The 13,265-nt window shown below is 40.1% G+C and overlaps 1 protein-coding gene across 13 annotated transcripts in view; it reads right to left on the bottom strand.

Annotated features, from left to right (window-relative positions):
• KIAA1217 (KIAA1217 ortholog) overlaps positions 1-13,265 on the bottom strand; it is a 328,197-nt gene that overhangs the window by 51,185 nt on the left and 263,747 nt on the right. The window contains exons 1-2 of one of the 13 annotated variants that reach the window (XM_042816480.1): positions 5,033-5,273; positions 2,971-4,085 (exon numbers count right to left, since the gene is read on the bottom strand). The exons of 10 other annotated variants lie outside the window; for them this stretch is intronic. In XM_042816480.1, the coding sequence (XP_042672414.1) occupies positions 2,971-2,973 (3 nt within the window). In that variant the 5' untranslated portion in view covers positions 2,974-4,085; positions 5,033-5,273. Of the gene's footprint in view, positions 1-2,970; positions 4,086-5,032; positions 5,274-13,265 lie in introns of those variants that run through there. 2 more of the 13 variants (XM_042816481.1, XM_042816484.1) reach the window with 2 other exon arrangements.

The following is a 13,265-nucleotide window of genomic DNA, read 5'->3' as shown; positions in this document are numbered from 1 at the left end:
CAGAACAAAACAGTATTAATAAAATTACTGGTGGAAATTCAACAGAGTTCTTTATCTACTTGAAGAAAAACTGCAGCACACCGAGCTGTGTTGTGCCAACAGAACAGAAAGACTCTCCCAGCTCTGAGCTGCTTTGGGCTCACACCTATAGACAGCAAGAGATATTTTGCAAAAGAGATATTTTGAGAGAGTGGAGGAAGAAAGACCTCCTTGATTCCCACCATACAGGCTGTATCACGTTCTGCTTAGTTGTATCAGCTAAAACTGCAACAGTTCCAACAGTATCTGGCACACAAACCACAGGCACTAGGATACACTGGGTTGCAGTGAAAGGAAAATTCTGATGTTTCCTTGTACTGAAGAGAAAATTTCCATGGGAAGCTTTGAAAGCAATGGATTTTATATCCACTAACTTCTGGACTTCATATTCCTGTATATGCTCATTTGTTCCTCATAAGTTAAAGAAATCTGTCAAAGAAAAATACCTATTTTCCATCTTACCATATTCCCATACTTCAGGATGGAAACAATCAGTTCAAATACGAAGCTCAGCTATTCCTCAACTTCCTGTGTCTGAGTACTGATGGCTACAAAGCTATTTACTCTATTAATGCTCTTTGCATTAATATAGCGCATGCAGTGCACAGCCTGAAACAAGACTCCACTGGGCTAGGAGGGCACAAAGCTTGAACAGACAGCCCCTTCCTGAAAGGTTCCCTTTCTATTTTAGGATGTGACTCAGTCCTGGGTGGAGTGTGCAGAAGGGGAGAGCAGTTGGAGCCATGGAGTCTGGGGTGCCCAGGGCCGGAGGACTGGGGCATGTGAGCTGGCAAGGCTGAGGGCCAGGCAGCCTCACTGGTCACATTACAGGACGTCCTGCCACCTGTCAATATTTTCTCTTTCTACTTTTCTCCCTTCCCCGAAATTTCTGGATTCTTCATTAATGGCAGCTTCAGAAATTCCAATGATGGTCTCCTATGCTTCTCAGCTATATATCTTCTGTGTGATATTCAAAGCACACTACTCTCCCCTATATATACTCCACTTTCTGCACTGTTCTTTTTCTTCCTGTCCCACACATACTCTAATATGTAGGCTGCTTTGAGCCACATGTTCTTAGTCTTATGCTGCATTACTCAAGACAGAGAAAGATAATATCAGGCTTATCTGAGCCCGTAATAGTAGGTGATGCCACAGACAATTGCTTTGAGAAGAAAAAGATTTTTTAACGTAGGCATAGGATCACGTGCTTTTCAACTGCAGCTATGTAATATATTTGCCTGAGGGTGTGGTTTTCTTGAGCACATAGCTTAAGAAATCCTTGTTCTAGCTCTCTGTAGCCTATACATCCTTGAAATAGAAACTTGTTTGTCAGTCCTTGAGGTTAAAGTGTGGCGATGGCTAGTACAACCATTTCTGTATGAACACTGGAGGCAAAAGGCACCAGTGAGAATCTTTCACGTTCAGTAGTAAAAAAGATCACACCACATTTAAGCATCTCCTGAGGAAGTTTCTGGTCAATCTAACAACACTGCAGTTTGTAAGATATAAACTTGGATTTCTTCTTTTTTATCAGAACAGAGGCATTGGACATATACAGAAGAGTGAACATCAGATAAAACCAGCTAGGCTTTTTATTTCAAAATTAGCTTGCATACTCAGTAACTTGCTGTATTTTAAATACTATTATATGCAGAAAGGTAGCAAACCAGCTTTCTATTTGCCCATCTCAAGATGACTTTGCAAGTTTCCCTTGCTTCTGGTAGCTCACATAAAGACCGAGCAGACCCAGTGTCTCTGCATATAGCAGAACAGAAACCTTGCTGCAACTCCGGGCTCTCTGAATAGCTCAGCTCCCCTGAAAGAAGGACAGAGTCATGGTATCATAAGGTGGGTTTCTCACAATGAAGCAGTCATTATTTCTTCTCTCTCTCGGGCTTCTTCTTTATACCTGCATCACACATGGGACAGGGCATAGGGAGCTGTGCCCACAAGCACTCCAGGGCAGTGGCAGGTAGCACTGCACTACTGCTGATTCATTAGCACCACACCAACCCTTCATCTCCCCAGGTAACTGGATGCCAGAGGTGCACCTTGACTCACACTGTTATCTGCTAAAATCTCATAGCAAAGCACAGGCAAAGAGAAAAGTAGGTGAGGGTTTCTGACCTGGCAGCCCTTCCCATTGCTCTACTAAGCCTTGCCTATCAAGAGCGCACCACAACTGGTTTCACTCCAGGGATTTCAACCTGCCAAAATACCTAGATTAAGCATGTTTCCGTAATGGTGCTCATCCCTGCATTGTCCTGAAGACACCCTGGAGTTCCCAGCAGACACCATTAATCACCTCTCAGGCACGCAAAGCTATTACTTTTTCTTTCCTGTCAGCACCCTTTTTTTCCCTGAGGAAACTGCACATCTGCTCCTAAAGCTGGCTCACCCAATAGTAAACTGAGGACACTTGCAACTAACTTTATCAAGAAATTGGGCAATCTTTGATGAAAATGCTACATAAAAACTGAATAGTGATAACAAAACTGATCAATTCATTACATAACAAATACATTCAAGATAAAGAGACCTTGCCCACTAAAAGAAAATCTTCTTAAAAATGAGGCAGATCTTCACTTTGTTAATCAGGGAAGGTTTACATAAGGAACCCCAAACCCAACAAGAACACAATTCATTAGTTCTTCTCTAGCAAAAATAAATTGACAGCCTTACTGTACTAGCTGTCCAAAATCCTCAGTTTAATCATTAGTTGCTCTATATTATATCATATCTGTCATAGCTGGTCTTTCACCAAGGTTGCATTTGCACAGCTGAAAGCACAAATGAGCTTTTGCAAAAAAAAATGTCAGATAGAGTTTTGATATTTCTAAAATAATATCGTTTACAATATGGCATAGTGCATTTGAAAATTACAGAAACAGTAAACAGTTTGAAAATGACATTTTTATGTACATGTACCATGACTGTCTCTTCGAAAGCCAAATCCTCATGCTATCAGACATCACTGAAAGTTTGTCACACTTGTTTGTCTTTGTCTTTTCTTTGTGTCTCTTTTAATTCCTACAAATTTCCTCATTCTGTTGGGCCATTTCAGAAAAAAAAAAAACAGGCTGGCTACATCTGCGGGTTCCTCCTGCTGCCCAATGGCATACTTACATACTGAAAGCACGTTACCATCATCTTAGCTTTTTCTGGTCAGGAACCTTCCAATGACAAATAACTTCATCAGACAATGCTAACTTAGAAGAGCTGAAAGATTTGCTAAAATGTCAGTTAAACAAAAGTGAGTTGAAAGTCCTCCCTGGCAGCTTTAAGTCAAATACCAACATGGTTCCTTATGAAACATTCATGGAGTGCTTTAGAGTTCTGGCTTTCCAGATTCACAGTCCTGGGACAACTTGGTCAGAGCCTGCTGAGGGGTAGGGACTCCAGCTCTTCCATGGTCTCTTTGGCAGAGTGAAGTACTGGGCAGTTCCACAATGATCTTCAAGATCATGGAATAAGACGAGCAGGAGTTTCAATGTCTTATCACTCCTCAGCAGTGCTTTCAGACTAATTTAGTTAGCAATTTTGGCTGAAGATGGGTCCTCTGATGTCCCGAAGAGATATTTCAGACAATGAAACAGCTAACCTAGGCTAACCTTGGAGTCCTGGCTTCAGCTAAGTCTGGCCCACACTACAGAGCTCTAGGAGGAATCAGTTTCCACAATATTTTTTCATTATGGGAATCACATGCCGGTAATTCCAAAATAAAACTGATTTCAAATGTTCAAACTTGCCATGAATGGGGAACTCTGAGACCCACCTAACTCTGTTCTTAACATGCCCCATACATTTCCATTATCTCCCTCTGGATATTTTTCTAGATAAAGAGTTTTCAGAACTCCCTAAGAAATACCAGTAATTTTTGTACTAAACTTCCCATTCTTAGCACCCATCTTGGATTCAGTTCTCTAGCTTCTTTTGCACAGTTTTGATATATGTCCAGCTGTAAAATCTCTGTATTATGGTGCGAAAAGAGTTGAACTCAGAACATCTATGAAACTGTAATTTTCTGGTTCTAAATATCACACCTGAAAAAAAAAAAAAAAACAGTTTATGGGACATATGTGGATATGGTATCTATATTATTAATTCTATGTGATTTTCATTCAACAATGATGCAATCAGACAGAGTAAGATGTCTCTGAGGATAAGACATTTCCCCAGTTTTTATGTTCATAGACTTCTTTCATCAGTTACTCTTCTCCTGAGTCAACCCTAAACAACTGCCTTCACCATACTACTTGATGTCATCACAGCATCTCATCCCCACGCTTCTCTATCTTTTGTGAAGATGTACAAGGGATATGGCGTAAGCACTATTTTAACCTCAAGAAGAGTAAATGTAGGGCATAATATTTCAGCTACACATACACTGTCTTGAATTAAGCACAGCTCAGTCGCAGCCTTATTTCCCTTTCCATATGATAGAGCATCAAACACATTCTTAACATTATTGTCCCTTACTTTATACTTAAATCTTCAATGCACACTTGTCTATGAACCCAGACCCTACAGCTATCCAAATGTTTTACCTCAAGGTACTTTACGTGTCTCAGTATGTCCTTCTATATCCCTGACTACATATAGACTTAATTCATACCATACCCTAAAGCTCCCATGGGGAAAACAAAGAATACCTGTTTCACTTTTTACTGAATGTAAAACAGATCTGTAAAGCTCTAACAAAACAAATTTAATGGTAATATCAAAAATAATGTTTGACTGCTTCACCTTGCCTCTAAGTCAACATGCCTGCTGCAGATGGATCCTGCAAACAAGCAGAACAGAGTTTCAGATCAAATCCTACAGTCTGATCCTTCAGGCATGATTTCTCAGCTGTCCTGATGCTATTCTGGGCATTTGTTTCAACAATTAAAAACAGTAGCAGTCTTATTACTCTTAGCCCACTTTACCTACAGAGAAACAGCATCATATTCCATAGGATTTTTGCTCTGAAATAATTAAAGCCACTTACTGTTACTTAAGGAAATCACCTGTATGGCTACAGCAGTAAGATGAACATTTGGTTCCACTTCTTCTAATAAAGCACTTTTTGTTTTCAGCCTTGAATCTAAATCCTCAGTCTACAGTACAACATTTTATATATCCATGCCTTCTGGGAAAAGGTTACAGAAAACGTTCCTTGCTCCCTCTGCTCACAACAGGGGCAGGCCATCTTGCTTTACCCGGTCATCCAGTAACGCTGCTTCAATAGACTGAAGTACTTTTCCACATGACAACGCTGCAATTTCTCCTCCCCTTTGAAATTAGTCACTAAATAACCTCCTTGGCATGTCACCCAGTCACAAACTGTGCAACACTATGTGATTCAATTGCTCAACCATTTTTTAATGTGTGCCTATGAGATGTATAGGAGACTAATGTTACAGAATGAAATACAAGGGAGACTCACAAAGGGGAAAGCCATAAATAAAGCAGCGAGTCACCTTCGGTTAGGTAAGAGAGGGCATTTTAAAGGTAACAATAAGAAACACACACATACTAATTCCCCACTAAGAAGATCTCTGATTACTTAGCAAAGCCAGCATAAACAATTCTAGAAAAAAATACAGCCACCGTTCAGTTGCGAACTTGGTAGCAACGGCTGGCAGGAGGAAGCAAGAGTTTCTTGCGCCGGGCACAGCACCCAGCCATGGGACCTGGCTGTCTACTCATTAACCAGGACCCGAGCCTCCTGGCTAACCTGAACTTTGGGGCCACCATAAATCAGTCTCAGAGATAGCTACAGCACACTATGCTAACCATTAGGATTACCCTTCCTTCTTTTTTTTTTGTTATAAAGACACAATAGAGAAGCGAACTGTCAAAAAAACCCCAACTATCGAGAGCAGAAAGATTGCATCCACACCTTCCATCCTCTCAAAGAATACAGAAAATGTATTCTTACAAATGCAGTATTAACAGTGTGAAAGAGGAGGGACTTAAACATCATAAGGTAATCTCATGACTGAAGCACTTCACAGAGCTGCAGTTCTCTTCTGTACTTTTTGGCTATGCTTTCACGCAAGAAAAATATTGCTTTTATCAACATTACTGGCATTCAAAAGAATCAAACTGTATTATGGAGCACATGACCATGAGCCAACATCAGAGCCATTTATAAGGGACCTTACTGGAGTAAGGCTTCTATTTCAGTGTATTCCTCTCAGCCGGAGAGGGAGGCATCACTCACTTCTGTTACAGAAGGGTAAGCTGATAGAGAGCATTTAAGTAACATGACAAAGCTCAGAGCAGATCCCATAAACAAAACCAAAAAACCTGGTGTTCCTCTCCCTACTACACCATAGCCCAGCAGCAAGGAGTCCTCCAGATTTGCAGTCAAATGCGGTGTCTTCTGATTCCTACCACCCACTGTAAAGTTGTACACCATTACTGGTCTAGCTCTGTAGCATAATGGAAACAGACTTGAATGAGTGTAAAGATATTCATTTTGTCTTTAAACGTATCACTTCTAGTTTCACTGTAAAAATATTTTGAAATATTCTTTGTATTATATCTTTGCACTAGAACTATAATAAAGTAATATTATAGCACAGAAACAATGTTAAACCTATTTATTTTTATTTCAAATTTGATCAGTCAAGGCTTGTTTCTTGCAGTATAGGAGTAAAGCAGTATTTACTGTTGAAGCATCTGGTTTATATTTGGCAGGGCTAACTAGCCAGTCAAGCATCCCCTTTTAATGTATGGATGTATATACTTTGCCTAGTTAAAAAGCTGCTTAGGTCTGCTGACCAACCAGACTCAAATACACCAAAAGTAAAAATAAAGGCAAATTATCCAAATAAACTTTTATGTCAGATGCTTTCCAACAAGTGCAGAGTATATTCTGCCATCCACATTCTTCCTGACAGGCAAATAAACCTGCAGTGAGGAATCACATTATTATGCTAATATGTAGGGTAAAAAAGATCACTATATTTCACTGCAGTTTCTTTGTAATGAATTGCAAGCTGGTCAGATGCACATTTTCAGTAATTGGACTCTAGCATGGTAAAGTATATCCCAGAACATACTACAACTAGTTCTCCACACATCTGGCACTATATGCAATAGTCTTTGAGTATGTCTGATGCATATGAAAAGTTTTCATATGAAAAATAAATCTTCTTTTAATTTTAAAATACACTGGGCACAGCATCATAAGTAGTGCAAGAATATATCTCTACCGAGGCTGTAATTTAATTTGTAGGTTCTAACAATGCATACAAACCATTGAAGTAATACTTTCCATTTCAATTACTTTATCAGAGCCCTCAAGCCTTGTCTAACTTGCCGTGTATTATCCCGTGTTTAATTACTTGCCACCTATTTGTTTATAATGTACTGCATAGAACAAGAATTCCTTTCCAGTTAAACCCCCCATCTAACCAAAGGGCATGCCCTTAAGAAGCACAACACCCTACGCTTCAGATCAGGTCTGAAGGTTTGGGCTAGTTTACTACTTCCAAATCTGTGTTTATCTTAACGACAGTTACCACTAAATAAAATCACCAGTCACCCTACTTTTTTTACTCTACATTATTTACAACATTAATCTGTTGGATCTTTGCATTAATTAGTCCATCACATTAATTTATCTTCTCTTTGGTCCCCTCAAGCCTCAGTGCAGAAGTGTTAGAGACACATCAATAACATACACAGCTATAAAGACAGAGAAAATTCTGAAGCCTGCTATGGGGCATAAATACGAGGTGTACATGTAACTAACTTATTACTTGATTGATGATCAAAGTCCTTTCAACTCTTGATAACAGCTCTTTTGGTCCTTACGCCCCTAATAATACTTTCCTGGATGGAAACAATTAAGCAGTTAATGCTGGTGCTGCTGTAAACAACCATTTCTTTGACAGAAAACAGGGAAATACAGGCTGAGTGGCTCATCACTAGCTCAACTCTGCAGCAAAGCATGTGATGGAATCAGTGGGGTCTTTCTTAAATGCAAGAAGTTCATTCAATCCAGCAGAATCCAAATGGAAAGACATTTTGCTGATGATGTTTTTTACAGCTGTTTTCTGAATGAAGCTTTTTTTTTTTCCTGGCCTTTTTGTTGTTGTTTTTTCAATGAAGATCTGTCTCACATGACTTCTTCATTCCTACAGCCCACCCAGCATCTAATTCTGATCTAAGAAAAAAAGAATGGAGGAGAACAAAGACCTATGCATGGACTTGTCTGTAAAATCTCATGTCTGCAGCCTCTGTTAGCATGAGAGCCACCACCACCATCTTTCTCCCTTCTACTCCAACACGAGAAACCTCTCAGTGGGGTTATTCACTTTCTTCACTGAAAGGAGAAATATCAACCCCTTGCTTTGCCTCATCATTCAGCAGAGGAGTAAAAAAGTGGTCACATCCTACCCTGATCTCACTCTCAGATGGTATGTTCCCCAGAAATGGGGGAACAGATCACAGAGCCCCTGAGTTGCTATCCTTCGTCAAGGGCATCAAGGTGTCCTGCCCATTTGGGCTGTTCCAGTGCCACCCTGCCCTCCATCACCCTCAATAACATTTTCAGATAGGCCTGTGATATATTCATATCTACAGGGATTCATAATCCTACAGGAGCTCATCTTTGAATCCAAAAGACCAATCTAAACAAACAGAGAAGGAATGGAACAGTTCTAGCTGCCTGACATGTACTGGGCTTGAGATTGTGTGCAGATCTTCCTTTAAACATACATATTGCCTGTTATTCCCTTGGTTTACTGACTCCTAAGGCACTCAGTGAAACAGATATGTCTCACGGTAGACAAATGTACCATAAAGTTCTCTCATGCTTAATCCAAAATCCCTAGTTCTTAAATCAAAAAGCAAAGGACAAACAAAAAACACCACACACCACAGACTGCTACTAGCTAGAATGAACCACTGTAAAGGGGGCTGTGCCTGCAGGGTGGAGCTACACATCATTGTGATGTGTGTATAACATTAGGTACACAAACATGCGGGCAGTATTCTTCAGTTCTATCTTTTGGTGATGGAAGGTCAACTTAATCAGGAATTTTAGATTTTTAGGGATTAAAAAAAGGCAAGTGAATAAAAGCAATCAAATCCTGGAGGTGCTGGAAATTCTATAAGCCCCTCTAAGTACACTAGAGCAAATATAGCTAACTCTCACTGGAGTCGCATGAAGAAGGTTCTGCAAAACTGAGCTATTACGTCAGGTCTGCAGTCTGTCTCTCTGCTCTGTAATTCAAACCTCATGCTTCCCCCTCACTTCTGCACTGATTTAAACAAAGACATTTTCCTACGCATAGGAAAGTATCACAGCATGTATCACAGCCATGTACACACTACTTCTCAGAAGTAAAGTTGGCATCGTTAGCTGCTCAGTGCTGAGCATCTGTCTCACCCCATGTTACATTAAATGGCAGCCAGGCACCCCAAGTCAGCTGTGTCCCTCTGTCTGGGGGGCACAAGCTGTTCCTTGGTGCTCCCTGTCTCTCCCCACTGATGGCACTGGGAGGCAATTCCTCCCCCAAGTTTATGAAGAGCAGACTTATTCTTTACCATGAGACTGTCCATATGCCTTTTCATTTAGCTCAATCTCTGCTCTGTTTTTCAACCCATTCTTTTTTCCTTTTTCTTTTTTATAAGTCAAGCTGAGATACTAAAGCTAGAAGGGAGAATGCTATTTTCATTGCAGATGTGGCTTGCTATTCCTTATGATGGACTGGTGGACTTTGCAGATATCCACCTCAGAGGATCCAATTTGGGCTGCAGTTTCTGTTCAACTGAGCAAAGAACTAAGTATCTCTAGCCTAAAGCTGGTAATAAGCATTATTTATTTATCCACAGACAAATATAGAATCACCTCTATTTGTCATTCTTCTCTTCTATTAGCATTCTTCTCTTCTATTATTCTACTATTAGCACTATTGCTAATGTCTGAAGATTTCAAGCCTAAATGTTGAGTACTGAGTTGTAGCATGATTTTTTTCCTGCTTAGCCCATAAGGAATGCAGAAATATTAATAAAAAATAGCAATAATCAATCTGAAAACAATATATAAAATGACACTGTGAAGACATACAGTAAGCAAAGGAAAAAAAAAGGCAACAGAGAATTCTGAATGTAAAATTACATAAGAAAAAAGGAAAAAGGAAAAAAGGGCAATGGGAAAGGGTGGAGAACAGTACTAAGAGTTTGTGAAAGGCCAGAGATGAAAGAGAGTAATATCGGAGATGGACTGTTGTGGAAAAAAAAAAAAAAAAAAGAAGAAAAAAAAAAAGGATAATAAATCTCAAAGAAAGAAAATCAGAAAAATTAAGCCAGATGCTGAGGAACTGATGAGAAAAAAGTGAAATTCAAGAGAATACGGTGCATGAAGGGAAATTCAACACACACACACAAAAAGGAACAAAAGAATGAGGAAGCAGACTGAGAATGGAAAACCATGAACTAATGTAAATTTTCTTCATGTCTAGATGATTTTGCATTAGTTCTTGTTATTACAGTGCTGTAGCCTAACATAGCAGGCATGGGAGGGAGAGAGAGAGAGAGAGAGAGAGAGAGGGAAGAGAAAGAAGAAAATAAATCCAACACAAACTTATTTGGCTTGGGCTGATACTCTGAGGTTTTGTGTCTTTTGCTAGGGGTCAGAACATGAGAGTGACTTTTAGGAAAGATGTGAGTTGCAGGTAAACACCAGCTGGAGTGACCTCATAAATGCATGAAGTCAGGGGCAAAGCTGTGAACATCATTTGCCTTTGCAACCCATTCTCATATTCAAAGCATGGAGGTTTGGGATGCACTTTAAAGCTGCAAATGGCTTTTGAAACCTAGAACTAAGTTCAACCATTCCCACGAAAGAAGTGGCTAAGATTGAAAAGAGCTTTGTGTCCTTCAGGCATTGCAGAGAACAGCTCTCTGCAAGTCAGGCCTTGGTGTAGCATCTCCAGGACTTGGCATGCAGTTGAGCTGAGTGCCGAAAGCTACCACAGATGTGGTTGTTGCCTTTTGTCTGGTCACTAGTGGAGGGACAGCAGAAACTGTAGTTGCATGCAATCATCACCAAGTGTTGACAAGTGGCAAGACTTCTCTATATATGTGTGCATGCAGTTCTTATAAAACTCTTCCCACACCTATTCCATGCTGTTACCAGCCCCTTGATCTCACATAGCTATGACTGCTCCCCAGGTACACCCGCACCTCAGGTCTTCATAATGGCCAGTGGTTCTTTCAGTCTCTGGAGTAAGATCACTTTATCCAGGTGTAAAACAAGAACCCAGTGTGAAGATAAGGTGAAAGCAATATCAGACTGATCAACTTGCCATGAAAAAAAATGGAGCTAACAACATGCACCAGCTTTAATCTAGCTAGAGGAGCAGGCTGTACATTTGGATTAGCCTGGTGACATCAATAGTGAACCTGCCTGAACTCCCTAGCAGACACTGCCACAGAGTAGGACAATTTGGCTGCATGCTGAGTGATCTCTGCTTGGAGGGGAAGGGAGCACCAGGCCACGTCTGACCCCAAGCAGTCCCATGAGGAATTCCAGTCTAGCCATGCATGAGGCAATCTGAACACATAATGCAACACATGCAGCAGAACATTTTGCATTGGCCAGACTGAAATTCTAGTGCTGCTGTGTGGGGGGCTATTCCCTCAGAAACATTTTGTTGTCTGAGCTATCTCCCTACCACCAGCCTGCATTACTTCACTCCTGATCAGGACATCCAGATCAGTGTATCTAGCAGGCACTCCTTTCCACATTTCTATGACCATATTTAACTTCCAACAAACAAACAGAATGTGAGAGTTAAAAAAAAAGAAAAGAAAAAAAAAAGCTACATTATCCAATTAAGCAGAGAAAGTTAATACATCTCTCATGCTTGATTTTCTACGCTTCCTTAGTACTCTTTCCAGACAGAGTAGCGTGGTGAGTACACTAAGAAACCTCTTAGCATTTCAGCCAAGATTTTTCAGGGTGTTATCACAAATGACAAAAATATAAACACACTGAAACATAACACATTTCAATCCTAAAAAGGTCGGATTTACATAATTACATCATTGGTTTGCCAATATCCACATTTATCTCATCAGTATAGCATGGCCCACCCAGCCCATAAGCTATTAGACTGTTTGGACTGAACATATAAAAGCTGTTACTGATTTTTTTTTAAGTTAACATTATGGCACCCCTCATAACTAGCGTTGTGTTTTAACCAACTGCTTGTTTCTTTTTGCTTTCCCACAGCTGCTTTTTTAGGCAGAACATTCTGAAAACAAACAGGAGTCATGTAATTCATGAAGATGCAGCAGGCATTTCCTCCCCCCCCGCCCTGTTCCCCTTGAAGAGATCAAGCACATATCATAGAGGGCCACCACCAACGCAGGCAGCCAAACCCTTCGGACCAGTCTCAGTTTCAGCACTTCCTCAGGGCACTGCTGAACTGACGGGGTCATCCCTTTTTTTTTTTTTTTTTCCCAAAAAAGGAAAAGTTTTAGACATGTACATTTCTGGTAGAGATCAGCATTTTTATTTGGTTTAAATATGCTGTGTATCAAATTTCTTCTCTTTAAAAAAAGAAATGCTGTTAGTAACTGAACTCATAAATCAAAATAAATGCATGGCTTTCTGACTCGCTGTACTAACGATTCAGCTTTTATTTTTGTTCCATATTTGTATCTCTTCCCACTGTGCTGAAGCCAAATAAAACTGAACAAGCTGATATGGTTAAATGAACATAAAGCATCACCCTTGGTCTCATCTGACACTACCAAACAATAGTCAAAACATGATTTCTATTATAGAATAGCTTAAGACATTAATAATATAAAAATGTTATACATTAGAGCTGATAGTTAAAAGACCTTAGCAGCACGTCTACTATACCTGTAAAAAGCTATTTCTTTCCAAGTAAGGACATAGCACATCAGAAGAAGTAATCTGCGGTGTTGAGTTTTGGCATCAACACCACCAGACGGAGAAATGGTCATGGAAGCTGTACAACTGGATTTTGCAATGCACGTGTCCAAGTTCTCAGCTATAAGGCCCAGCAATTATTTGCAGGTGTGAGAATATCTTAGCAACATTAGAGGTGCTACTGCTGCAGCATCCAGTTGGAGCCCTACATTTTATTTTCATTTTACTTCCTTCTATCCAAAACAGTACACAACCTGTTCAATCAGTCTTCTGTCCGCCTGATTGAAGTAAATAACTTTATTTTAAGGTGAAGCTA

This window comes from Centrocercus urophasianus, unplaced genomic scaffold, assembly GCF_019232065.1.
Source record: "Centrocercus urophasianus isolate 14NV4802_14NV808 unplaced genomic scaffold, USGS_Curo_1.0 seq_16, whole genome shotgun sequence".
Classification (NCBI taxonomy): Eukaryota; Metazoa; Chordata; class Aves; order Galliformes; family Phasianidae; genus Centrocercus; species Centrocercus urophasianus.
Note: the sequence above shows the minus strand (reverse complement) of the source record. Positions and strands in the feature narration are given on the sequence as shown.